This window comes from Lepidochelys olivacea (assembly GCF_965140295.1).
Source record: "Lepidochelys olivacea isolate rLepOli2 genome assembly, chromosome: 23".
NCBI classification, from domain to species: domain Eukaryota; kingdom Metazoa; phylum Chordata; order Testudines; family Cheloniidae; genus Lepidochelys; species Lepidochelys olivacea.
Genome location: NC_140433.1, coordinates 6,331,928 through 6,359,566, shown reverse-complemented (window position 1 = coordinate 6,359,566; position 27,639 = coordinate 6,331,928). Strand labels below are relative to the sequence as shown.

Below are 27,639 nucleotides of genomic sequence, written 5' to 3'. Positions count from 1 at the left end.
GGTTCAAGGAAACACATCACCCCGCTCTGTGGCGGGGAACTTCACAAACAGCGTCTCTGGAATGTCAGGGCAGTTCACAGTCTGCTCCTTGTAAGTCCCAGGCCCCGGCTTTGCTGCAGGGAGGCTGTGGGTCAGACACTTGCTCTGGTGGTGGCCACAGGCTCTAGGTGGCAGGGCTTCTTCCCAGCATTGCCCCCGCCCTGTCGGGGTTACCAATCCCCCTTCGAGTCTGGCCTGCAGAGCCTCCTGGCTGAGGCGTCTCCCTGTGTTGGGCCCACTGCCTGGGGTCCCCCCTCGCTCTCCCCAGCTGCTCACGACACCCAGCTCCGGACTGCTCCAGCCCCAGCATGGCTGCTGCTCTGCCTCCAGCTCCCCGGGCTGCTTCTCTGGCCCCTCTGGCTCTGGTTGCTGCAGCTCTGCTCCCAGGGCAAGTCTGCTCTCTCTGGGCTGTGCCTCTGGCTTTGGGGCTGCAGCTCTGCTCCCAGGACAGGGGCTGCTCTCTCTGGATCTGGCCCAGCTCTGCTCCCCAGCTCCGCTCGGGCCCCTGCTTTCTCCTTAGCCTGGCCCCCCTCTGTCTGACCCAGGCAAATCCAGCTCACAGGGAGGACAGGGCCTCCTGATTAGCCTGCTCGCCCTGTCATTCAGGCTGACCTAGAGCATTTGCCTCTCCCCATTGTTCCTGGGGGCTGTCCGTCTCAGGGTCCTGATTTCCCATCAGCCCTTCCCCTTTGATTACTGGGAAGTAACCAACCAAAACACCCCCACTGAACATTAGTAAGGGGGCAACAGTCCCCTTACATACAACAGGCAGGGAAGGGCACAGGGGTGCAACCCCAGACCCTGCTGAGGGGCTCAACTTCCCAGGCTACACCACTGCTGGGGGCGTCCCCCCTACCTGAACTCAGGCTTTGGGATACTCTCCCTGCCCATGCAGGAAGCTGGCCCCAGCACCACCTTGTGCCCCCTGCCAGCACGGGCATGGGGGGGGGAAGGTGTGTGTTAGCAGCAAGGGGGAGGATCAAAGCTCAGAGGAAGCCTGTGACCCCCGAGAGAAGGGGCAGGTGCTCTCTTTCCCCCTCCCATAGGGGAACCGCTACCATCTGTCACCCTGGAAACCATGGCTGGGGCTCTCAGGGCAAGGTCCCCTGCCCCACGGGTGAAAGGCACAGAGGGGAGGAGCAAGCCAAGCAGACACTGGGGTGACACGACCTGCATCGGGCCTTGCTGGACAAACAGACCCGCGTGAATAAAAGCGGAGCATGTTCAAAGCTGTTTTTATTGGCCACTTTGCAGACGAGTCAGCGCGGGCTGGGAGGGACGCTGGGCATTGCCGCAGGACCCCCCCAGCCGCCCAATAAACACAAGTCACAAAATACAGCACAGGAAACTAATAATTAAAAAACCAAAACTCCCCATCCCCCAGCGCTGTCCGAGATGCTAAACGCCGCAGAAACCCCACTCCAGCGCTCAGAACAAAGTTAAACAAGGTCAAAGCTTGGTCACGAGGGCACGGAACATCGCACACGGCGGCTGGCACGGGGCAGGCCCCGGCGATAGAAGCAACACGGCTCTCCCGCTCAACGCGCTGGCGACGACGGGGTGGACGGCACGGCCCAAAGCGGCGGCAGGTCTACGTACGCATGGGCACTAGCTACAGGGGACGGCGGGCCCAGGGAGATTCCCGGTTCAGCCCTGGGGGGAGAGGCAGAAATGCCAGTCTTCCCCCAGCAGGAGAGGCTGAGGCAGGCCGGGCACAGACCCTGAGGAGCAGGAGGGACCCCACCTCCTGGAGTTGCCTCCCAGGGCTTAAAGCTGCCAGCAGGGATGGGCTCTACAGCCTGTGTAAGGTCTCAGCCCCACAGGGCCTGCAGTGGGGTGCAGGGGCACCTGGCCTCTTTCCCATGGCATCATCAGGCCGATGCTGTTGGAGGCTTGTGGGGGAGGGGGGGGTCAATGGAATATGGGGTTCCCATGGGGGGATGTCATGATGGCAGCAAAGAGCCCCCCAGAGGGTATAACAATGGGGGTAAAAGCCACCGGAAGGGAGGGCTCAGCCCCTGATGGGCCAGAGGTGCTGCAGCCTGGGGGTGGGGGAAGAAGAGGGGAGACGCACACCATGTGCTCACAACAGCAGCGAAAGCAGGGGCTGTACAGGGGCTGGGGCCGTTCACAGTATCTCAGAGGGACGGATGGGCACAAGGCCACCTCCTGGCATTGCTGCCATGCTCCCCAGCTCCCCCACCAGGAAAGCCAAGCAAGGGCAGAGAGGCTCAGACAGCCAGAAGGCAGCACCCAGGGCATCCAAGCCAAGCTCCTGCCCAACCTAGGCCATGGGGCTCTGGCTCAGCCCCGCAGGGAGCTCCTCAGAGCAAGAGTGGAGGCAGCTGGGGACATGGGCCCCTGCCTCAGTGCTCCACAGCTGCCCCCAGCCCAACCTGAGCCACCCTCCTGCAGGGGGATTGGCAGGGCAGGGCCTGCCCAGGCAGCAAGGAGCCACAAGACACAGAGTGGGTGGGTATTTTGGAAGTGAGTCAATGCAGGGCAACAGGCCAGTGCGGCCCAATGAGGGACGGGGGGGAACCAACCCCCAGCCCAGCCTGCTCCCCACAAGCTCTGTCCCTGGGTCAGCTGCTCACAGTAGGTGGGGGGGGAGAGGATGCCACACAATCTGCTGCCCCCAGCCCCGCCAAACTAGCACAGACAGACAATGCTCAGCCCCCCCATGAGCCGGCCCCAGCTCCGCAATCCATCCCGGCGGTGCCAAAGCTTCCTGCTCCTCCAGCCAGATTAAAACAAAGTCCCCCAAAGTATCAGCAAGGGAGGGGGTGGGGAGGGGTCCCCCGCGCCGTCCCCTCAGTTCACTAATGGCACACCCCGGGCAGTGCGGCTGCAGGTTTGGGGGGCTGTCAGTTTGCAGCGTGTCCCACACACACCCCGTTTGCATGTGCAGGTTTGATTGGCTTTGTGTGGTTAATATTTCACAAAGCAAGTAGCGAGGGAGAATTCAAGGAGTCCGAGGACTGGTCGCTGCTGCTGTTCCGCTGGTGTGTGGCTCCGCAGGTAGATCCCTCTGGGTAGGTGAACACAAACGAAGATGTATATGAAGGGTTAACAGGGTACGGGTCGCTCAGCGGCTCACCATGTGTAAAGTAAGAACTAGAAAACGCTACCTCCGCTGGGCCCGGTGCGCCCGGTGCTGGCACGCCCAGGCTCTGCTGGTACTGGAGGGGCACAGATGGGTAGGCAGCTGGCCCGAACGGGTCGTCCTTAACAGGCATCCCCAAAGAGCTCACCTCAGCCGACGGGCCGGGCTGGCCGCCCAGCTCAGGCATGTCCTCGTAAGGGATTTTGCAGCCCGGTTTGTGAGCTACGAGGACAAATTCCAGGCGCTCTTTTTCCTTCTGCAGCTCCGCGATCTCGGACTCCAGCCCTGCCTTCTCTTCCTCCAGCTGGTCTGTCTCCTGGAGGGGAGGGGGAGCCAGGGTCAGCAGGGCCAGGAAGAACAGGACTACGGACCCCAAGCTATGCCAGCCTGGGAGTCTGCTCTACATACACAGCCTTCTCCCTGGGGGGTCAGCTCCCATTTGCTATGGCCCCTAGCACCCCGATGCCCCAAGCCACCCCCTCACGACCAACCCCCAGCACCCCAATGCCCCAAGCCACCCCCTCACGACCAACCCCCAGGCTGCAGAGCACATTGCTGGGTCTACAGTAGCAAAGCATCAATTCCAGCCTCAGGAACCCCACCTCCCCCACCCCCAAAACCACACTATTGCCCCCGGCAAAGCTCCCCTCCCTGGGGCTGGCAAACAAGAGATACACCAGGTGCACAAGCAGCAGCAGGATGCGCCCAGCACAGCCAGTGCCGCGCCTTCCACTTCAAGGGGCTGTTCTGCTTTTATCGGGGAGACGGAGCCAAGGCTGCCATGCACCCGGCTTTCCCCAGCACCATCCCTTTTGGGGGGCAGGTGCCCTGGGGAACCTAGAATGGTGCCCAGTGTATAGGGCCAGGCTCAGGGTCATCCTGCTTTTTGCAGCTTGGAGGTGGCAGGCCTAGACTGTGCCCCACCCCCACCAGACTGTCTCCCCCCCAGAGCAAAGGGCCCGGGGAGATGCCCACTTTCCCCAGAAACACCCTGCCCAGGTGCTCAGCCCAAGCTGCCACTCTTGCATCCAGACAGCTATGGCACCAGAACAGGGAGCCAGCTCACCGCGAGCTCCACCAGGCACCTTGCTGTGTGTGGCATCAGAGCCACGGCCTCGGGTTCAGGGAGCCAGGGGAAGGGGCCCTGTGAGCACTCACCGCCTGGAGTCGGTCTGTCAGCTCCCGGCGCCGGTTCCGGCACTTGGCCGCTGCCAGCTTGTTCCTCTCCCTGCGGACGCGTCGCTTTTCCTCCTCCTCCGGCGTCAGCTGCAAGAGGCAAGGGGGCTGGTCAGCCAGGGGCTCCGGCCCTGGGCCCTCCCCACCTCCCTCTCATGCAGCACAGCCCCACCCTTCAGTGTTCAGGGCCTCCCTCAGCCCCATGTGTTATGGGGAGTTCTGCCTACGCGCCATTACAGTCTGTGGCCTCTATCCTGATCCCCCTCCCTTCCCCACCCACCATGGGGATACCCATCTGGCTAGGAACCGCACCAAGTGCTCAGGTACTAGGCAGCCGCCAGGCTGAGACCAGCTCTCATTCCCAGCGGACTGGGGACTGTAGACTCTGTATCCATTCCCCATTTGCCAAGGCCCTGCAGCCTGCATCAGAGCAGGAGGAATCACTGGGTTAAGCCAGCTGGGGAAGGAGTCCGATGGCTCCTCCCCACCTTGGGGGCACAGCTGAGCCAGACTCCCAGCCACACCATGCTGCCCGGTGCAGCTCCCAGGCATCTCGCATTGGGGACTGGCAGGCCCTCCCCCTTCCCCTCATGCCCCTCCCCCTTGCCCACTCAGCCCTGCCATGCAAGCCAAGGAGCCAAGCTGGTGGCGTGGGTGCCCTACGTTGCTGGGTGCGGTTCCCACTGACTGGGCTCTCAGATGCCAGGTTCCCCACCTACAGGAGGCACCCAATGGGCAGGGGGCACAGTGAGGGGGGTAAGTGATGGAGTTAGTAACCTCATTGCTGATGCCCCAGAGGAAGTGCGACAGAAGAAGAATGTCCCCCAAGTCCGCCCAGCTCACCGTTTCCTCCCGTGTCCTCCGGGGCCGAGCCCGAGCCGAGCGGGACGATGGGGCGGCTGCTTCGGCTGTTGAGGGGCCAGCGCTGTAGGCGCCCATCCCTGGGGTGGAATAGCTGGTCCCGGGCAGGTCATAGGGGTCCACTGCAGGCGGCGGTGGCTGCTGCTGGTGAGACATCTGTTGGCCCTGAGGCTGCGACTGGGCCATGGAAGAGATCAGAGTGGGCTGCACCAACCACTGCAGGTCCTGGCTAGTTGTTATGGCGGTGACTGTGGGCACAAAGGATCCGGGCATCTCCCCGAGGCCACTGCACTCCTGAAACACAAGGACACAGAATGTGGTCAGGAGCTGGGCAAAAGCATGGCAGAAACACGGCTCCCCCAATCCCAGCCTGTGGCAGCCAGTGCCCACTATTGCCAGCCTCTCAGAGTCCCCCCCACTAATCCACAGGCCCCCCTGGCCATGGCCCAGCAGGGAAAGCAACAGACGATGCAGGGGGAAGGTGCACCCTAGCCCACATACAGGCCCGACTGCCAGCCAGCGCTTGCCACAACACATGGTCAGGCCTGACACGGAGACCAAAGCCGGGCAGCCGGTTTCACGTTCCTCTGCCCTCATGGTGGCTGCTGGTGAAAGTTGAATTGCCAGCCCTCGAGACTTGCAGGTATTGCCTAAACGCTGCACTGTACAGACATCCCCCTGCCCCGCCCCAGGGGTGTGCCAAATTCAATCACTGTGACTGGGGGGGAGGGGGGGCACGCGCGGGGGTGTGTGAAGAGAACAGTTAGCAACAGTTGTGGGGCAGTGTAATGTGAGCACCTGGGCAGAAGGAACTGGGATGAGAGCCATCCAACCCATTCCATGCTGGCACCTTGGATCAGGTACTCAGCTACCAAGCTAGAAGCAAATGGCTCTGCGCCCCACTCACCAGCCCCCAACCACTAGGAGAGGACCCCTGTCCTACACAAGTAGCCCTGGCCCCGAATTAGTTTATTGTAGACCCCAGGGCACCCCAGACCAAAGGGCCCAGCTATAAATGGCTCTGCAGAGAAGGCAGGTCAGGCTCCGGCAGAGCAGACTATAATTCGGCTCGTTAGCTCCCCTCCCTTGTCTCGGAAGAGGGGCTTTGTGCGAATCTCACACACAGGTCCTAGGAAGCCGCAGGGGCTGTGCTTTTTTGGAGCAGAACAGACCTTTATCTGCAGTCCCGTGCTTTGGTCTTTTTCAGGCCTCGGGGCGCCAGGGTCAGCACAAGCCTAAAAATAACACTCCCGTCTCTGCTGGGCACATCTTTGGGGATCTGCCGGTGGGACTCCCGCCCCCCGCCAACCTGAGCCCTCGCAATAACCCAGCAATCCACGCAGTGGGCAAGGCGAGCCCATTGACTCTGTGAGTGGGACGGGGAACGCTTCAAGACATGACCCGCGCCCCCAGGCTGCGAGTTTTCCAGCCAGCTCCCTTCTGACAGGGCACATGACCTTACCAGCTGCCCCCCTGCCCCAGCCCCACTGCAGGCTTCCTGGTGCTCAGGGTGCACTGACCAGGGTGGTGAGCTCTCCCCCCCCACCCCCCGTCCTTCGGGAAAGGGGCTGCCCCAGCTGACGGCTCTGCCCCATGCCCGGTGGGGTCACTGACACCAGAGCAGGGGCAGAGGGGCCTGGCCAGGGAGCCCCTTGCGCCCATAACCCCCATCCTTTGGGGGGGAGCTCCGAGGGGGGCATGGGGGGCACTCCATTGCTTGCCAGGCATTCTGGTCACCACAGCTTGGGGGCATCACTGACCCCCCCCCGCAACAAAAAAGGGGTGAAGCCTGCGGCTCCCCCGGATCACCAGGCAGCACCTGCCCCCCCAACACACACGGGGGGGGTCAGCCTCTCCCCTGGGGCACCTGGGCGCCGCCCCCCCCCCCGGTTCGGCTGTAGGGACTATTATGGGCTGTACGGGGGGGCAGCTCCTGCTCCGCTTCCATTCCCCGCACGCTTTCCCCCTTCCCTCCGCCCCACGAGGGGGCGTGGCCTGCCAGGCCAATCAGCGGGCTCGGCTCCCCCACCCGCCCCTTAGCAACGGGGGCGGACGCCGCGTTCCAAAATAACCCGCGCGCCAGAGGGGGCGGAGGAAAGCGCCGTGCGTGCCTCACGTCAGCGCGGAGGGTTCCAGCGCGTCACACGTTACGCACAACCCCGCCCCCCTCTCCCCACGTTCCACCTCCCCCCCCCAGGCCAGGCGCGCAACGCGGGGGAGTTCGGAATGCGGACTGGAGAGGGGACAGGGCTTCCCCGGGACAGGTACCCCGCATCCCTGGGCACCCCGGGTCCCATGGCTGCTCCACTCCCCCCAGTATCATCGCTCCCTCCACGCCCCCCGAGTACCATGCCCCCCAAATCCCTGGGTCCCCCGGCTACCATGGCTTCTACACCCCCCCCCCCCAATCACTAGGCCCCATCTCCCCGTGCATCCCTGGGTCCCATGCCCCACACACCCCTGGGTCTCCCGGCTACCATGGCTTCTACACCCCCCCCCCCAATCACTAGGCCCCATCTCCCCGTGCATCCCTGGGTCCCATGCCCCCCACATCCCTGGGTCTCCCGGCTACCATGGCTCCTCCACCCCACCCCCGAAGTATCATCGCCACTAGCCTAACTGGGCCCCATCGCCCCCTGCATACCTGCCCCTCCCCCAGGACTGGTACCGTGGGGTCTTCACCCGCCCCGTACAGCGCCCTCTGCATCCCTAGACTCCATTGGCAACCCCCCCCCCCCGTACCATCGCCCCCTGCATTCCTGGGCCACCCGGGGACCATGGTCATCGCCCCTCAAGTACCATCGCCCCCTGAATCTCTGGGCACCATGTACCCTACGTCCCTGGGCCCCATCGCCCCCCCACACACCCCCCCACCAGCATTATCGCTCACCCGGACCTCCCGGTACACCTCCCCCGCAATCGCTGGGTACTATGTCACCGGGCACCGTGGCAGTCATCCCACAACACCCCACACCATCTGCCCAAGAGGCTCCCCCTTGGCACCCCTGCTCCCTTACCTGCGAGGCGGCGGCGCCCGTGGGGCTCCCGAAGGAATCCACCGAGGACAGGTACTGGGACTCGGCCGAAGGGGACGAGCTGCACCGGGAGGTGGAGTCGTAGTCTCCGGGGAAGCCCTGATACATCTCCCTGGGCACAGGGGGAAGCCTGTGGCCACGCTGGGGGCGCCTGGAAGCCAAGGCTGGTGCAGGGGAGGCTGCGACCCCGGGTCAGGGGGAGCCGATTAGACTGGAAGCAAAGTGGCTGCCAAGTCCCGTTTGCGAGCGGCAGAGCCCGGCAGGCGCGGGGTGCGAGCCGCTCCGCGCCGGCAGGGCAGCGGGGCCCGGCGGTTCCCCCTCTTCCTCCTTCACCGGCAAAGCAGCATCGGGGACATAAGCTCCGCGGCTCAGCAGCCCCCCTTCAGCTCCCTGCCGGGCTCCGGCCTTGGAAGCTGCGCTGGTGGGGTGGGGAGACTCCCGGCTTCCGAGCCTCCTGCTCCACGCGTCTGCTCCCCTCAAAGCCACATCCGCGGGGAAGAAGGGGGGGTCCAAAGCCCCTTCGTAGCTAGTGGGGTAACTTCAACACCGACCCCCCGAAATAATCCAGCAGCCCCTCTGAAGTAGCACAATCCAGAGGCGATGCGGCGTCTTCGCAGGCCCAAGCCCCACAAAGCGGGGGGTGTGGGGCGGGTCGCTGGGGTCCCCTGGAGCCCTGTCCCGTGCGGGTGGCAACGTCTCCCCACTAGGCAGAGACGCTGAAGCTCCGGCTCCTCTCGCAACTTATGAATGAAGCGCGCTCCAAGCCTCTCCCTATTTATACCAGAGGGGCCGGCCCCCTCCTGACGTCTCCACGCCCCCAAAACCGGGCACAGGAGCCACCGTGGGGCCCCAAACTCAGCCTGTCGCTTACCCTGGCCTGCCTGGGGTCCCCCTGAGCCGGGCGCCCCGCTGCCCCCCGGGGAAAGGGGCGATTTTAGGGGTCCAAAGGGGAGGGGATCCCTAGTCCCGCTCAGCGGGAGTTCCTGTGACGCACTTAGCCATATATGGGCTTGTCTTTGCTGTGTTTGTTTGGTATCCTAGCAGAGGACGTCAGAGGGAATCCCTTTCTCAGCGCCCGGGCTGGGGCTGCCGCTGCTGGCGAGCGGGACTGGGTATTAATAGAAACTTTTACTATCGTTCTACAAATGGCCTGAACCCGCGGCCCCGCGTCGCAGTAGGGGGTCGGGGGGGGCAGCCCCTTCAGGGAGCACCCATGGGGGGGGCAAGATCCCCCTAGAGAACAACGATGGAATCAGCTGCCCTGGGGGAAGCCCCCCTCCCAGCCCCCCAGCTGGCTCCTGCTCGGGCTGGAGCTAGGTTGGGCTTTTGCCCGCTCTAGTGCCAGTCAGGAGGTTTTAGCCAGGCCGGCCTGTGTTACCCCCGCAAACGCCTGGCCTCCCTGACATCTGGTGGCAGCCAGCCCCATGCCTGCAGCCAGCCTGCAGCCTCCATCACCCGAGCTCAAAGCCCTTTAAATGCCCTTCCCTGCACCCCCTCCATGCTTGAATTTAGTATCTCCCTCCCCTGATTTTTAAAACCCTCCCAGATCGAGCCGAGCCCCCCCGGAGATTCACGTCCCACCTCTAGTGCCAGGGGAGAGAAGATACACAAGGGCACCACACTCCCAGAAGCGTGCCTCCTGGTCAGAGCAATGGGCCAGCTGGGCCAGCAGTATTCTGCCTCCGACAGCAGCCAGGGCCAGGTGCGTCAGAGGGAATGAACAGAACGGGGCAATTTTGAGTGACCCATCCCCTGCCATCCCGTCCCAGCTGCAGGCATGGGCTGTTCAGCCCTTGACCCTCCCTCCTTCGGGAAGTTGGCCAATATTTTTTAAATTCTTAGTTTGGGGGAATATTTTGTGCTTCTGGAATTGACTTACACAGGGGCAGCTGCAGCCCTTTCCCTTTAAGAATGTCTTGGTCAAATCTGCCTAGCTCTTCACACCCTCCTGGACTTTGGTGGAATTGCACAGAATACAACTGGTGGAGAATTTGGACAGATATTGCAATATGCTTTGACTGTTTCAAGCCACATCTGTTTCCTCCCCCCTATATATATATATATAGGAAAAAATAGAGAGCATAGGTTAGGGCAGTGCTTCTCAACCAAGGGGGCCAGGAGCAGTTTTCAGGAGGTCTGTCAAGCAGGGCCACTGTTAGACTTGCTGGGGTCCAGGGCAGAAAGAAAGCCAAAGCCCCACCGCATGGGGCTCAAGCCTGAGTGCCACCACCCAGGGCTGAAGCCGAAGCCTGAACAATGTAGCTTCACAGGAGCCCTATGGCATGAGGCCCCAGGCAGTTGCCCTGCTTGTACCCCCTAATGCCGGCCCTGGCTTTTATATGCAGAAAACCAGTTATTGTGGCACAGCTGGGCCGTGGAGTCTTTATAGCATGTTGCAGGGGGGGTGCTCAGAAAGAAAAAAGTTGAGAACCCCTGGGTTAGGGGGTCTGAGATGGAGGACTCAGGACTTGGATTCTGGTCTCCTCTCTGGAGCGCTGCATAGCCCTGTGGTTAAAGCAAGGGAAAGAGACAAGTATCCTAGGTTCTGTTCCAGCTCTTCCCCAAACACATGGAGTGATGTGGTGCAAGTCACTTCCTCTCTGCACTTCACTCTCTCTAGCTGGAGATGATGCCACTAACAACAACCTGCCTCCCTGCGGAGTTATGAGGTGACATGTCTATGAAGAGCTCTGAGCCCTCAAGCTGGAGGGTGCTGGGCCAGGCAGGGAGCTGACTAGATCCCCTAGGGGCACAGGGAGAGTCCAAGCCGTCTCCTGAGTAAGGAATTCCAAAGTCCTAGCTGGCACCATTTTGAAGGCTCCAGCTGTTTGGTTGGGGGGGTGGGGTGGGGGGGAGAGAGTTACAGGTGCTTCAGTTAGACCAATTAACACCTCACTCATCCTTTGAGTTTCTCCTCCTCAGGAGCTGCCTACCCTCCTGTGGCCAGCTGGAGCAAGGTAGCTGGCAGATGTTTAACCCCCCCCCCCCCCCCGCACTTTCAGGGACAGCTGGCAAGTTATTCCAAGAGCATCTAGACAAACACCAGCTGAATTCTGGCTCACTGTCTGCGGGCCAATCGCCATGCCGCTAGGATTCCTCTCCGCCGCTTCCTGGCCTGTCTGTAATAAGATCCTGCTTTCGGCTGGGATTCCCCAGGTTCCAGCCAGGGTCACAACACAAGTAAATATTTCAGGTTTCTAGGTCAGCAGGTCCTCATGACTGTCCAGTACTCTGGGCAGAAAGCCGCAGTGTGTGGGGTGGATATTTCCCCTGCCTGGCTGTAAGGGGGTATCATTGTGTTGTTGTCTGGGCCATTGTCCCAGTCCCCCAGCTTCATAAATACCCTTTTCCATACTGACTTTACCTGTCTGCTCAGGGGCAGTGTGGGGCCACTCCCCTGGATCTCAGGGCTCTGATGTGGTACGTGCTGCTCTCCCATAGCCATTCCCGGGCTTCCCAAAGCCCGCTTTGCCCCCGTGCTGCGACTGCCAAAGGGAAGTGATCGCACTAGTGCTGCCGTGAGTCTCACTTATCCCAAGGCGAGATCCCACCTGAGCATGCAGCCTGCAGCAGGTGGATGCATGATGATGTCCCATCCACATCACCGGCAGCGGTGGGGGCTCAGCATCTCTGAGAAGGAGGCTGGAGGCATTGCAGCCTGGTCTAGTTGACCGGCACCTAGGACTCAGGACTCCGGGGTTCCAGGCCTGGCTCTGCTGCTGGGGGATCATGGGTAAGTTACTCCCCTCCCACCCTTTTGTCCGTTTAGCTCTTTGGGACAGCGTCTGTCTCTCGTTCTATGTGTGCAGCACCTAGCACAATGGGACTTCGAGGCCCTACCGTAATGCCCCTAGCAAATGAGAAGAAGTTTGGGAAGGGCTGAGCGCTGCTCGAATGCTTACCGTCGGGTTGCTGACTAACGAATCCCCCTGCGCAGCGTTCGGAAGGGGGTATTTTATGTACTGTTTTCCCTATTCCCTGGAGCCCCCCTCGAGAAGGGGGAAAAGGTCACTGAGCGGCTGGTGGGCTGCAGATGAGCATGGCAGGGAGAGGGGAACAAACATTTTGGGTTTAAAATAAGCTCATCCTCCCACTGCTTCGTGGCTGCTAATCGCCTGTTGGATCAGACACCCGCTTGTTTTTAACAGTTGCTCAACATCTGGTTAATATTTACTCACTTGGTCCCACTGGTTGGCTGTTGCTCTCAGCCCCCTCGCTGCTCTCCTTGACTTTGCCCCCCCCCCGCCGCCGCCTTTCACTCCTTGTGTGGGGGAACTAGGTCATGGGGCCAAGTTCACCCCAGTGGGATTCCCTTTGCCATGGATTTTAGGGCTTCCTAGTAAAAACGGTGGAAGCCAATCACAGAAGGACTCTTGAAACTTGCATGGGGCTGAGCAAAGGGGTTCTCTAATCTCATGGGATCACAGGGGCAGCCCAGGTAGGCAGCAGGTTCCTCTCTGGACCTCAGCCTGTGTATTGCATTCCCCCCCAAGAGGCTCCAACCATGTAGCAGGGTCTGCAGCCCATGACAAAATGGGAATATCTTGTCATTCTTTGATGAGGCCTGTTTGTGCCTCAGTTTCCCCTATATGATGCATTGGTACCCAGTGGGTGGAAAGGGACTGTTTGCTCTCAGGGCAGGGCAGGGCAGGAGACATAGGTGTGGGTGTCGCCCAGCTGTCTGGGCCTTGGTCTCCACTTCACTGGAGCATTTGAAAAGACAATAGCAAAACCAAGTGCCCAGAAGTTGACAGGGAGCAGCCAAGGAGCCAGAGGGATTTGGGATCTTCTCACCCCTCAGCAGGGCAACATTCCCCAGCTGGAGAACGAAGGATGGAGTTGGGGCTCTCACTGGGAGTCTGATGAAGGAGGTCAAAGGGAGAGGTGGACAGAGCTTGAACAAAGGGGTTCACTCTACAGCTTGACTGGGCTCTGGGAATGGCATGTGCTGTAGAATGGCATGTGCAGAATGGCATGTGCTGTAGCCTTCAGTTCTCTAAGGACTTCCTCAGCTGTGCTCCAGTCAACGAATAAACCCGACTGTTCTGGCCACACTGTGTGAGCGTCGCTGCAAATGCCGGGTCAGGTGCATTAATCCCTGCAGAGTGTCTCTCAGGGTCGGTCTCAGTGGGACTCGCTGAGCAGAGCTCGCGGTGGGAAGCAGGGGTGCCGCAGGACCACACATCGAGCCCAAGGGACCGGGAAGCTGCAGGGCTTACCCTGGAGGAAGAGCGAGACCCCTAGGGGCTGCGGCACACTGAAGGGTTCTTCCGAGAGCCTGTTCCAAAGCTGGAGCATGGCCCCGAGCCTGCGGATCTGTGGCACAGTTGTCCCAGGGGTCCTGCCTGGGAGCAGCTCCTCCAGGTGTGAGGCAAAGGAGCCGTGCTGCAGGGCCCTGAGATCTTATCAGGGCAGTAGCTGCGCCCACTCCAGGAGCCCCCTGCCCTGTCCTAGCTGCTCCCTGGGCCCCAGCTGCAGCAATGGGCTAGGAGGGGCAGCCTGCCATGTGGGATCGCGCTTGTATGCAGGGCGAAGTTGGGGCAGGGCTGGCTGCACTGGGCACAGATGTAGCCTGGGGAGTCCCTCAGGACAGCCCCATTTAGTGCAGGGCTCAGCCTCTCCTGGGTGGGGGGGGCTCCTTGGCTCAAGAGGGAGCGTTGCAGGCTGGGAACCTAATCTGAGCGGAAAGAAAAGGAGGACTTGTGGCACCTTAGAGACTAACCAATTTATTTGAGCATGAGCTTTCGTGAGCTACAAGTCCTCCTTTTCTTTTTGCGGATACAGACTAACATGGCTGCTACTCTGAAACCCGTTAATCTGAGCAGGGCGCCCTCTGAAGAAGATACACCACCGCAGCCCCGGGCTGGGCATCAGCAGAGACTACAGCCCTCGCCCTCCCAGCGGGAGTTGGGCGCCCACAAGCCTTGGAGGATCTGGTCCTAGGTGTCCGCTGGGGACTCCCCCGTTTCACTGGGAGTGCAAATGGGGGGAGTGCTCCTGCTGGAGGGACGTGCGGGCCTGAAAAAAACTGGATGGGGAAACGGGGCTTCTTTCTAAGGGACTCGTTGGCACCCCGGCCTGGCATCACACCCCAGCCTCTGAGCTAGGGCAGCGGGGGTGTTTGGAGACAGGCTTTGTGGTGACCAAAGGCTCAGATCCTGGAGCAGGGATGAAAATCCAGGGCAGAGATGGGGGAAGCTAGAGGGCTAGAAGCTTCGGGGGCTAGGTTGTCCAGAACCAGGGGGATAGGGGGTGGCCAGGGGCCAGAGCCAAGCAGCAGCCTTGTCCTTTTGATGCTGTGGGGCAGGCTCCCTGCTGACCCAGCAAGGATTTTTCCCTGCATGAGTGGAGGTGACTCTACCATTGGGTCAGAGGGGGGCCCATTCCCAGCAGCAGGATGGTGTCTGGAGAGAGCCAACTGAGCCTGGCTCCTGTTTACATTCTCCAGAGCATGGCTCATCACCACAGCAGGCTGCATGCGGCAAGAATGGTGGCAGCCGCAGACGTGCCAGGCTGTGGTTTGCAGCGAGGGACGGGACAGGGACTGGCGGGTAAGACGTGAATAATCCTGTAGTGAAGCCTCACCCGGGACCCAAATAGACCCCCCCCTTCCCCCCGCCTGCTTGTCCCACTGTCCCAGCGATGGCAGACGGGACCCTGCTGTGGCAGGTTATTCTGAGCAGCTTCCCCCGCCCCCAGCACCACCCCACTGTCTGCCCAGGGCTGCTGCCTCATGCACCCATCACCGATGAGGAGCTAATGGGCCAGCCAGGAAATCTGGGCAGTCCAGCTCCAACGTAGAGCCCCCTTGTCTGGGACCCCACCCAGGCCGGTCTCCAGCCAGAGGCACTGGGCTTACAGGCTCTGAGTGTGGTGTGTACGGCAGGGATGCCCTGGGACCCCAGTTGGGACTGCGCTCCACAGCACTGGGCACTGACCAGACGTGGTCCCGGCCCCAAAGCGCTGTCTGAGACATAAATGATCAGACGGACAGAGAGGGGATGTGTGGAGGGACAGATGGACAGACACCCACACGGCTCAGACAGCACAGGTGGCAAGAGGCAGGCCCATCGTCTGGGATTTGTTGGCGGATTTATATTTAAATAAAACAAAGCTATAGAGAAATAAGGTCAGATTTCCCCCCACCCACCGATCACACACAGTCCCCCCAAAAGTGCATGCAGCCCCCCATCTCACACTGCTCCAATGGCACATGCAGCCACCCCTTCACCCCATCACACACTGCTCCCCCCTCCAGGGCCACAGGACAATGTGTTACCATGTCGCCCATCTTCTCCCTGGTTGCCAGCCCCTGAGTGCAGCACGCTTGGTGGGTCTCAGCCCAGTGGGGCAGGGATCCACCTTCCTCATGGCTGGCACTGACTGGGCCCCTCTGTAGCAACCTCAGCAGAGCCGCAAGGACAGAACGGCCAAACACGGAGCTACAGGGCTCTCACACCAGACCCTTTCATCTGCACCGGGAGATGCCCCGTTGGCCACTCACCCCCAGCCTGGCTCACCCCAGGCAGCGGGGATCCCCCAAGACCCAGCTGCGGGGAGGGGGCAGGAGCAGCCAAGTGGGGCAGGGGTAACTTGAGTGTTTGTCACTGAGACAGGCCAAGTCTGGGGAGCCCAAAGGGCTTTAACCAGGAACACAGGGTTGAGGTCATGAACTCTGGAGCTGTGGGAAAGCACCAGGGCCAAGTGACACGGCCCAGGGCCGGGTGTGGTTCCCCCTGGGAGCTGAGTCCCAGCTCAGAGTGAGCTGTAGCCAGAAGCAGGAACCCAGACACATGGGAAGCCTGCCCTGCGGGCACCCAGGGGAACCCTGGAGTGACTCATGGTGGCTCCATCCCCAGCAGCAAGCAGGCTTGTGGCAGAAACAAGCGGTGTGAGGTTAGAACAGGAAAGGCCAAGCCACGGCTGCGTCTGGAGAGGCTGGGAGTGAGCAGCACCCAGATCCCGCCCCAAAGCCCCATCCCTCTGGGGACAGATGTTCTGCTGGATAGGGCTACAGCACCCCATTAACCAGCGTCACCCCTTATTATGGGTCCCCCTCGCAAATCATTGCGGGGGGTGGGGGGAAGCCAGGAATCAGCAGGTACTCACAGAGCCACTCTGCCTGCCCAGCTTCACACAGAATAGCAGGCTCGGCTTCATGCCTGTGCAGCCCTGAGTCCACGGTGGTGGGACAAACCCTCCCTGATGGTGTGTGGCAAGCGGAGCGGGCAGGATGTGAGGAGTCAGTGGCTTCTGGGTGTGTATGTGGGGGGATGAGGGGGGTCTCACAGGCGATCCAAGGGCCCTGGCTCTTAATCCCCTCCTCTACCCACTGGGCCTCCCCACCTTCCACAGCCAGGGACTGAACCCAGGGGTCCTAGCTTCCCCCAGCCCTGTCTAGAACAAGAGCACTCAGCCACATCTCCTTCCCCCCGCCGTGGGATGTATGTTGCCTCGTCACACACGTGTCTGCTCCCGGCCTGGCTTGCAGGGGGCCATGGGCTGGGCTGGTGGGGCGGGTTCTGTTGTGTTTGAGTTCGGGGCGCTGACTCACTCACTGCACAGTGACTAAGGGGGTGACCCGGGGCTGGGGCAGCCGGAGGGGGGGGGGCGCTGGCTGGCGAGGGGGAGCCCTGGGTTCAGCCGGGGCCCTCCAGCATTGATTCAGGTTGTGATTCAGCCCCAGGGCTCGCTGGCACAGACGTAGCGTGGCTGGGGGCAGGAATGCGGCTGTGGCTGACAGCTCGCTGATGTCACTGGCCCGGTATGTTCGCTGCCATTCCACCCCGCTGACTCACGCCTGCGAGGCTGGCGCTGGGCTCCCGCTTCCCCGCCTTCCAGAGGGGAGTCCCGCCTGCCATGGCAGCCCCAGGCAGGCATCTAGACCTAGACTAGTGGTTAGAGCAGGGGGCTGGGAGCCAGGACCCCTGGGTTCTCTCCCTGGCTCTGGGAGGGGAGTGGTGTCTAGTGGTTAGAGCGGGGGGGGGGGCTGGGAGCCAGGACGCCTGGGTTCTCTCCCTGGCTCTGGGAGGGGCGTGGGGCGTAGTGGTTAGAGCAGGAAGCTGTCAGGATTCCTGCGTTCAGTTCCAACCCTGGGGCCTACTGGTTAAAGCAAGGGGATGAGGTGGGCTGCGAATCAGGATCCTTGGGTTCTATTCCCACCTCCGGGAAGGGAGTGGGATGCACCGGTTAGAGCAGGACTAATCTCCATGGTGTCTAGGTTCTACCCCTGACTCACTGTGTGTCAGTCTTCATCTCTGTCTCTGCCTCAGTTTCCCCTGGGTGTTGACCGGGGCTTCTCCTACAAAGCAGCCTGCACTGCCCAGTTCTCCAGTGGCACACAGCCCCCTTTCCCACCAGCGCCGCACACACCGAGCTCCCACCCCCGAGAGCAAGGAGCGCTGTCCGGGAATCGCCCGCTGTAAGAGGGGCCGGGCTGGGATCCCCCCTCGGAGGCTGCGGGCTGTCCGCCCCCCCCTCCCGTCCCAGCTCAGCTGCCAGGCACGTCGCATCGCGCTGTCACATGGGGGCTCCCCAGGCCGGGAATCCGGAACTCAGCTCCGCAGGCTGCTGGGGCACTGGGAGGCGGCCGCACCGGGCCAAGCCGGGAGCTCAGCCGGGTTGGTGCCCGCGCGGCAGGCGCCGGGGATTCTCGGGCAGGGCTTTGCCCCCGGGCCCCCGGCGGGCGGGAGGCAGCTGGAGCGTGGCAAGGTGCGCTGGGTCCGGACCCAGAGCGCGGGAGCAGCACCGCGGGGCGGGGGCACTAGGACAGGCAGACGGATGGGGGGATCGGGACAGACGGACGGGGTGGGGGGGGGGAAGGACCTGGGCCAGACAGAGCCCCGGGGGGAACGTGGGACGGGCAGCGCCTCCTGTGGGTGGGGGCGCCCGGACAGACGGACGGACCCGCAAGGGGGGGGCACGCGGGCAGAGCCACCGGGGGGGCACCGGGATGTACGGACCCGGGGGGGGGCACAGGGACGGATGGACCCGGGGGGGGCGCCGCTGTCCGCTCTGTCCCGACCCCCTTCCCCCGCTGTTGCCGCTTCCAGCCCCACGTGCAGCCGCCGGCCCGTCCAGAACAAACAATCCGCCCGTCGCCGTGGAAACGGCGTTCCATCCCCACGTACGTCACCACGTCCGGCGTTCGTTTGTTTACGTTGCGCGGCAACCGCGCTGCCCTGGCAACGGGAGGGGCGGAGCCTCCCCGCCTGAGAGCTCGCCTGGGCCCCGCCGCGTGGAGAGATAGCGGAGGGAGGAGGGGGGTCGATGCTGGTTATGTGGGGGGGGAGGTGGTAGGGGTCGCTGGGGGCTGTGCAGAAGGGGCCTGGCTGGGGGCATAACACGCGGGTGGGGGAGATGCTGGTTGGGGGGGGAGGTGGTAGCGGTCGATGGGGTCTGTGCAGAAGGGGCCTGGCTGGGGGCATAACACGCGGGTGGGGGAGATGCTGGTTATGTATGGGGGGGGGCAGGTGGTAGGGGTCGCTGGGAGCTGTGCAGAAGGGGCCTGGCTGGGGGCATAACACGCGGGTGGGGGAGATGCTGGTTGGGGGGGGAGGTGGTAGCGGTCGATGGGGTCTGTGCAGAAGGGGCCTGGCTGGGGGCATAACACGCGGGTGGGGGAGATGCTGGTTGAGGGGGGAGGTGGTAGCGGTCGATGGGGTCTGTGCAGAAGGGGCCTGGCTGGGGGCATAACACGCGGGTGGGGGAGATGCTGGTTATGTATGGGGGGGGCAGGTGGTAGGGGTCGATGGCAGTGCCGAAGGGCCTGGCTGGGGGCATAACTCGGGTGGGGGAGATGCTGGTTGTGTGTGGGGGGCAGGTGGCAGGAGTTGATGGGGGGTGTGCAGACGGGGCCTGGCTGGGGGCATAACACGCGGGTGGGGGAGATGCTGGTTATGTATGGGGGGGGCAGGTGGTAGGGGTCGATGGCAGTGCCGAAGGGCCTGGCTGGGGGCATAACTCGGGTGGGGGAGATGCTGGTTGTGTGTGGGGGGCAGGTGGCAGGAGTTGATGGGGGGTGTGCAGACGGGGCCTGGCTGGGGGCATAACACGCGGGTGGGGGAGATGCTGGTTATGTATGGGGGGGGCAGGTGGTAGGGGTCGCTGGGGGCTGTGCAGAAGGGGCCTGGCTGGGGCCATAACATGGGGGGTGGGGGAGATGCTGGTTGGGGGGGGAGGTGGTAGCGGTCGATGGGGTCTGTGCAGAAGGGGCCTGGCTGGGGGCATAACACGCGGGTGGGGGAGATGCTGGTTATGTATGGGGGGGGCAGGTGGTAGGGGTCGATGGCAGTGCCGAAGGGCCTGGCTGGGGGCATAACTCGGGTGGGGGAGATGCTGGTTGTGTGTGGGGGGCAGGTGGCAGGAGTTGATGGGGGGTGTGCAGACAGGGCCTGGCTGGGGGCATAACACGGCGGGGGGGCACAGTGACCATGCGGGGGGCAGCTGCAGGTCGCTCTCCCAGCCCACCACCAGGCATTGCCTGGCTGGTTTGGGGCTGAGCTAGTGCGGACTCTGGACAGTCCCTGACACGGTTCACACCAGCTGATGGGGAGCTCTTGTTGCTGACCAGGGCAGGTCCCTTTCCCACCCGGGGTCACCGCTCTGAGAATCAGTGAGTGTCTGTAACTCACTCTGCAGGAGAGAGTGTCTCACTGTTAATGGCGAATTCCTGGCCTAAACCAGGCTCTATATCTTCACTTCCTGTCTTACATTGCTTTTGTCTGTTAAACCTCAGCCACGTTCATCCACCCCAGAGGTGGCTGCATCTGAGTCCCAGGCAAGGGCTCCCTGTATAAACAGCTGCCATGCCCCATGCTAAGGGCAGCAGCATCTCAGTGCTGAGCAAGCAGCCCCTTTATATACAAGCTGTAAAATACTTTATTTGGGGGGGGGGAGACCCCTTGGGATGGTGACAGTGAAATATAATACGTCCTCTCCCTTTTCCTCCCATCCCCACGCAATCAAGATGCCACCCTGGGGAGAGCAGCACCAATGGGCCTGGAGCATGCAGGGAGAGGGGCTGGTCTGGTCTCCCTTTGCAGGGCAGCCGCTCGGGATGTTGGATGCAAGCTTCTGACTTCTCAGTTACTTCTCAGTGCAATGCTCCCCACTCTGGCCCTTCCCTGGGGCTGTTGCGGGGCTGGGATGGTCCCTGCGGCTTAGGGGGTTTGAGCTCAGATGGTGTGGTGGATGTTCCTTGCAGCACTTCCCCCTTGGCTGATCCCACTGAAGGGATGGTCCTGCCCTGCCGCCCTTGCTCCTGCTGAAGGCAGGGGCAGAACTGCTGGCTTCCATAAGAGCAGGGGAGCCCTTCTCCAGCCCTGCCATCCCGGGCCCTGCTCTGTGCTGCTCCAATGCCCTGTGCAGGTGATCAGGAGACAGACACACGGACTTGTCATGCCATGATGGGGGCACCCAGCTTCTGGGGTTGGGTGAGCTTCAGTCTGCTGCCATGCAGGGCCTTTTAGGGCAGGTCCTGATGCTCTGGCCGGTAGGGGACAGCACGTTAATGCTAGGTGAGGTGGGAGAACCCTGTTGCCACCCAGTGACATCCCCCACCCCGCGGTCTCGCGCTGGTTATCCCCGGGGCTTAGCCCTCTCTGTCCAGGCATTTATAACCCACGTGGAGCCCCACGTGCCTGGCAGTGCCTTCTGATCTGAGCTTGGCAGGGTAAGTGCGGGAGGATTGTGCCTTGAGGAGCAGAGGGAGGATGTTGTGGACTAGGAGAAGGAGGCTAATTTAGGCCTGGAGAGCAGGCATGTAACAGAAGGGGTGGAGTGGCAGCGGGAGCAGTGACAGGTTGGGGGGCAGGGGGAGCACGGACAGGCTGGGGCATGAGGATCAGATGTTGTGGGGCAAAGCTGCTGAAACGCTCTGTATGAGGGAGCTGTCCCATGGCATGAGGGCATGGCCCAGTCGGACGCTGACGCAGAAACAACCCAGGCTCCTTTGTGGCGCATCCTTGGAATGGCTGAATCTCACATCATGTTGTCCCACCTGTCCCTGGAGTCCTTCTGGCAGCCGTGACGCTCCAGTTGGCGAAGTGCAGAGACTGGGGGTGGTCCTATGCCTGGGAGGGGCGGCACTAGCCATTCCGTGCAGATTCCACTGTTGGAAGGGCCCTCAGAGTTTGAGGGGCTGCCACCCGGAGACCACAAGGAGGGGCAGAAGGGGGAAGAGCTGATTTGTGGGGACAAAGGTGTCTGATGGGCAGGGAGCTTGCAGAAGCCCTTGCAGGGCACTAAAAACCCACTCTTCAGACAGCATCCCCTTCCTTGGACTTGGGAAGTTCTCTGGCCTGTGTTAAAAAGGGGTCAGACTAGATGATCACAACGGGCCCTTCTGGCCTGGGAATGTGTGAATTTAAACCCCCCATGCGAAGCCCAGATTCAGCCCCCCCACCCATGTTCTCTGAAACGGCTCCTCTGTCCCCACACTCAAAGTGAGGTGTTATTTACTAAACTGAGAGTTACCCATTTTGTATAGAATAGCTCAACCCGCAGAGCGGTACCCCAATTGTCCAGGGGCCAAGAGCTGCAGCCCCATCTGGCTTGTTAGAACTGGGGGCGCTTGAGCCCCCAAATGGAGCTTCTCCAAATCACTGCCCTCTCTTGATGGTGTGGGGCTGCAGGTGTGACGGAGGGGTGTGTCCCCATGCCGAGTGACAGCACTCACTCCAGCCAACTCCCTTCCAGCCTTGGTGGTCTGTTAAGCGGTGTGTTTGTGTGGGATTTTCCCATCTTTGCCCTGTTTTGGGGGTTGGGTGTTTGCATCCAGGGGATCTAGTGGGTAAGGGACCCTCCATTTAAAAAGGGTGGGGGTGGGGGGAGTCATCACCTGCTTTCCCCATAGGATGTTGCCTCCTTGGGCCCAGGGATACAAGAGAAGGGAGCAGGCAGCCCGATGGAGTCCCCCTGGTGATATCACCTTTCTGCATGACACCTGGCTAGGAGTCCCCACATAAGGAGTCCCCAGGAGAAGCCCATGGAGCTGCACTGCCAACGGGTGGGGCCTTGTGCTGGCTCTGGCTGGGTGACCTGGTGTCCTCCCCACGCTATGCTTCAGTTTCCTCATGTGTGAAATAGGGATAATGCTACCAACCTCCTTTGTAAAGCGCTTTGAGATCTATGGATGAAAAGTGTGAGATAAGAGCTGGGTGTTATTAAGCTGCCTCCCTTCCTGGGCTGTGCTGCCACAGATGCTGTCAATGGGGGCATGTGAGCTGGGCCCCCTGCATTGTAAAAGGGGGCCACTGGTCGGGCGGTGTCTGCTGGAACGCCAGCTGCGGACCCTGACCCTGCCACATCCACACGAGTCTGAAACAACCTGGCTCTGCTGATCTTTGAGGTGTGCTATGCGGCTAATGCACTCATTGAGGGCAGTGGGTACCTTGCCACTGAGTGGGGGCAGGTGGGGAAGGGGCTGATTTTTGTGCAGGAGTGGGGTTTGTCTCACTGGGGGTGGGTCAGCTTCAGGGGTTAGTTGGATTCCCTGTGGGCCGGAAAGCAGATGTTAACAGCTCCCCAGTCAGAATGGATTTGCACCTGCTTTGCCCGGAGGGAGAGGGGCCATGGCTGTGCAAGGATGTGGGGGAATTGGGCCCATTGCTGTTGTATCTGGTGTCAAAGGCCCCAAGAGCTTAGTCAAAAGTGCTCAAATAAAATTCCCTGTCTTTGTGTCTCCATCCAGGGTGATTTCTTCATTTAAGCCTGCGCATCCGGGACCTGTCACTGAATTGCTCCTGGGCAGAGCTATGGAAGAAAGATCTTTTTTAGAAGTCGGGCACGTAAAAAGGACGGTCTCATTGTAGGGAGTCCTGCATTCTGACCTGCCTCACGCACTCCCCTGCGTAGGTCCGACCGCAGGAGCGGGGTCTGAGTGGCTCCAATCTCTGAAATTGAGCCCCCTCCCCAACAAGCTGTTCGAAGTTTGACGCTGTCTCCAAACCACTTGGAAACATTTTTTTCTGATTTGTCTGAAAGCTTCAGCAGGGTTAGGGAGTATGTGTATGTCCATGTTGGCTTGTGAGCAGCTTTCCCCGCCTTTCCTAACCTGGTAGCAAACAACCCGTTCTGAGCCCAGATTCCCCATTCCCTGGGGTTTGGCAGCCCGGGCCTGACTGCTCCCTGGGCTCCTCCCTGAGGGTTGCTCAGCCCACACCCTTGGCCCTCTCTCTTTAAAGAGCTCCTCCTGAGCTTCTGCCTTTATGGGAATATGTCAATGGAACTGCAGTGTCCTGTGTGTGTGAGACTAGCGTGTGTGGTTGTGTGGTGCTGGTTTGTGTGTGGTGCGGGATAGGGTCGTGGTGCAGGTTTGCAGGGGGGCTGAAGAGGCGTGTGGTTTAGGGCTCTGTTTGTGTGGTATAGAATTATGTGCATATGAGGGTGTAATGTAGGGTATATGTGGTTGTGTGGTGCAGGGATGTGTGTGGCGTCGGGTTGTACATGTATGTTGTGCAGGTTTGTGTGTGTCATGTCTGGGGTGTGTAGTAGGGTTGTGTGTGTAGTGCAGGTTTGGGGGAGTGCGGTTGTGTGTGTGTGGTGCGATATAGGGCTGTGGTGCAGGTTTGGGCTGTGTGGCTTAGGGGTGTGTTTATGTGCTGTAGGCTTATGAGTGGGTGTAGAGTTGGGTGTGTATCGGGGGTGGTGTACGGTTCTGTGTGTGGTGTACAGGGCGTGTGTAGTGCAAGCTTGGGGGTGCGGTTTTGTGTCCATGGGTTGAGTTTGTGTTGTGCATTGTTTGTATGGGAGGGTGGAGGTACGGTTATGTGTGGTGTATGGTTGGGGGGAGGGTGCAGGGTTGTGTGTGGTGTAGAGTGTGTACTGGGGTATGGTGTAGGGGATGTGTGGCTGTGTGCTGTAGGTTAAGGGAATGTGGGGGGTGGTAGTGGTGTTGGATTGTGTATGATTGTGGTGCAGGTTTGTGAGAGGAGTGGGGGGAGGCAGGGGGTAGGTGTCGGGGCAGTTGCGTGTGTGTGTGTGTGTGGTGTGGGGGGGCACGTGTGTATGTGTTTGGTGCAGGGGGGCAGTTGTGTGTATGAGCGTGGTGCGGGGGCAGTTGTGTGCGGGGGCAGTTATGTGTGTGAGCACGGTGCGGGGGGGAAGTGTGTGAGCGTGGTGCGGGGGACACAGCTGTGTGTGTGTGCGGTGCGGGGGGGCAGTTGTGCGCGTGGTGCGGGGGACCAGCTGTGTGTGTGCGCGGTGCGGGGGGGCAGTTGTGCGCGGTGCAGGGGACACAGCTGTGCGTGTGTGGTGCGGGGGGGCAGTTGTGCGTGTGGTGCGGGGGTGGGGGACACAGCTGTGCGTGTGTGCGGTGCGGGGGGGCAGTTGTGCGCATGGTGCGGGGGGGCAGTTGTGCATGTGGTGCGGGGGACACAGCTGTGTGTGGGCGCGGTGCGGGGGGGCAGTTGTGCGCGTGGTGCGGGGGACACAGCTGTGTGTGCGTGTGGTGCGGGGGGGCAGTTGTGCGCGTGGTGCGGGGGACACAGCTGTGCGTGTGTGCGGTGCGGGGGGGCAGTTGTGCGTGTGGTGCGGGGGCGGGGGACACAGCTGTGCGTGTGTGGTGCGGGGGGGCAGTTGTGCGTGTGGTGCGGGGGCGGGGGACACAGCTGTGCGTGTGTGGTGCGGGGGGGCAGTTGTGCGTGTGGTGCGGGGGCGGGGGACACAGCTGTGCGTGTGTGGTGCGGGGGAGCAGTTGTGCGCGTGGTGCGGGGGGGCAGTTGTGCGCGTGGTGCGGGGGACACAGCTGTGCGTGTGTGGTGCGGGGGGGCAGTTGTGCGTGTGGTGCGGGGGCGGGGGACACAGCTGTGCGTGTGTGGTGCGGGGGAGCAGTTGTGCGCGTGGTGCGGGGGACACAGCTGTGCGTGTGTGCGGTGCGGGGGGGCAGTTGTGCGTGTGGTGCGGGGGCGGGGGACACAGCTGTGCGTGTGTGGTGCGGGGGAGCAGTTGTGCGCGTGGTGCGGGGGGGCAGTTGTGCGTGTGGTGCGGGGGACACAGCTGTGCGTGTGTGCGGTGCGGGGGGGCAGTTGTGCGTGTGGTGCGGGGGCGGGGGACACAGCTGTGCGTGTGTGGTGCGGGGGAGCAGTTGTGCGCGTGGTGCGGGGGACACAGTTGTGCGCGTGGTGCGGGGGACACAGCTGTGCGTGTGTGCGGTGCGGGGGGGCAGTTGTGCGTGTGGTGCGGGGGCGGGGGACACAGCTGTGCGTGTGTGGTGCGGGGGAGCAGTTGTGCGCGTGGTGCGGGGGGGCAGTTGTGCGCGTGGTGCGGGGGACACAGCTGTGTGTGCGCGTGGTGCGGGGGGGCAGTTGTGCGTGTGGTGCGGGGGACACAGCTGTGCGTGTGCGCGGCACGGGGGGCAGTTGTGCGTGTGGTGCGGGGGACACAGCTGTGCGTGTGCGCGGCACGGGGGGCAGTTGTGCGTGTGTGGTGCGGGGCTGTGGGTGAAAGGTGACAGCCGTGCTGGAGCTGCGTGCTGGGGGCTCCGTGCCAGGCCTCCTTGGCAGGCCCAGCCTGGCCTCTCCCCGCTCAGCTGTGGGCTCTGGCCCGGCTCCAGGGGCCTGGCGCTCGGCCTGTAAACAACAGCCAGAAGGGAAGCTGAGTCTTGTTGCTAGGAGACAAATATTTAGATCTTACAAACTGGGGACGGGGGTGACCTGGGGATGGGGTTACCTGGTGTCTGCAGGCCGGGGTTGGGGGGGCAGAGGGGCCTACAAGCTGGGGGAGGGGACTGAAGGGGCCTGGAGCAGGGGATGGGAGTGAACTGGGGTCTGCAGGCCAGGGTTGTGGGGCAGAGGGGCCTGGAGCAGGGGATGGGAGTGAGCTGGGGTTGGGGGGCAGTAGGGCCTACAAGCCGGGGTGGGGGTGAAGGGGTCTGGAGCAGGGGATGAGAGTGAACTGGAGTCTGCAGGCCAGGGTTGGGGGGCAGAGGGGCCTACAGGCCAGGGGAGTGAAGGGGCCTGGAGGTGGGGCGTGACCAGGGACCTGCAAACAGGGGTGGGGTGCCTGGAAGCTGTGGGTGCTGGGGGAGAGGAGCTTGTGGCCCCTGTCATTGGGGGGGGCAGGTGGGAGTGGATATGGGGTCCGGCCCTTGGACAAATTAAAATGTGGGCCCCATGCAGCTCCCCTACCAGCCCTTCTCAGCTGTCTCCTGCCCCCCAGACCCTGCCAGCCCTGCTCCCGTCAGGCTGGGGCGACCCTGGAGGCAGGGCGCTGGCAGAGGCTGGGTCAAGAAGGGCTCCCCAAGCCGGGCTGCCCACCACACCTGCCACCACAGTGCAGGGTGGAAGTTTTAGGGCACCAGCTTCAGTCCCAGTCCTGCCAATCCCTTGGCGTGGGGCGCACCGGCCAGATGCCACTGCCCCCATCCTGATGTGCAGAGGCTGCCTGCCCCAGCATGTGCCCCTAGGCCACCCTGGGGCTTGGCCCATCCCAGGACGGCCCCCAAGCAGGCACATCCCTTCCCTCGGTTCCTAGAGGGAATTCCTGGGGATTTCTTGGCTGCGGGGCCGCATTCTTCGGGGCTGGCTGCCTGGCCTGGGTCACGTGCGCCGCCCGCTTACATAACCGCCCGCTGGCGAGCGCTGAACCAGCCGGTGTATTTGTTTGCTGCCTGGCGGGGAGGCCCCGGTGGGTCGCTAAGGGAGTTGCATGGCGTTGGCTGCTGGGTCAAAATACTGCATGGGCAGAGGGACTGCAAGGGCCTGCCCGCCGAGCCCCTCTCAGGCAGAGCCAGTGCTGGGGGGAGGGAGGGGATGCAGGCCAAGCCTAGCCCCCCCCAGCCAGAGCTTGCCAGAACCTTGCCCCTCCCACTGCCGCACCCCTTCCCCGAGGCGTTGCCCCTGCCCCCCCCTCACTCCATCTCCCGTCCCTCCCTCGCTTGCTCTCCCCCACCCTCTCTCACATGCTCATTGTCACAGCTAGGCTCAAACAAGCCTATTTCTTGTTTTGGCAGATGATTATGCTAAGTTCTGGTTTTCTTTGTTAAAGGGCACTAGAGCTGGCAGCAAAATAGTCAAAAAGGGTCATTTTTTAAAAAAATGAAATTTCACCAAGCTTTTCACAATTTTTTCCCTCCCCCTCCCCATTTTTCGTAACCAGCTCCATGTTTTTTGTTCACTAAAGTGATTGTAATGTTATGTGTGGAATTAGGACCACACCTTATCACAGCTGCAATGGGTCCATTAAAGGCTCACTCCCGCAGCCCAAATACAAATCCACAAAGCACAACCACAGAAATGCACACCTGTCCGGATACCTACGAAACGAAATCTGTAGAAACGGACTCCCCCCACCTACATGCTGATACACACCTGTATTCATGTGTACACGGCTGGCATGCACTAACGCATACACGTCCACATTATTTATTATTACAATTGTTTTTTAATGCCCAGAGACCCCAACCAAGGTCAGGGCTCCAGG

The 27,639-nt window shown here is 61.7% G+C and overlaps 1 protein-coding gene across 2 annotated transcripts; it reads right to left on the bottom strand.

Annotated features, from left to right (window-relative positions):
- Positions 1-1,258: 1,258 nt before the first annotated feature.
- FOSB (FosB proto-oncogene, AP-1 transcription factor subunit) lies at positions 1,259-9,015 on the bottom strand. Of its 2 annotated transcripts, XM_084612696.1 has the most exons (5): positions 8,200-9,015; positions 5,165-5,476; positions 4,304-4,411; positions 3,171-3,461; positions 1,259-3,070 (listed from the first exon to the last, which is right to left on the bottom strand). In XM_084612696.1, exons 1-5 carry the CDS (start codon positions 8,323-8,325, stop codon positions 3,005-3,007), a joined length of 903 nt encoding a protein of 300 aa, XP_084468822.1. In that variant the 5' UTR covers positions 8,326-9,015; the 3' UTR covers positions 1,259-3,004. The 2 variants fall into 2 exon arrangements, with proteins under 2 accessions (XP_084468822.1, XP_084468821.1); XM_084612695.1 differs by having other exon boundaries at positions 1,259-3,461.
- Positions 9,016-27,639: the final 18,624 nt, after the last annotated feature.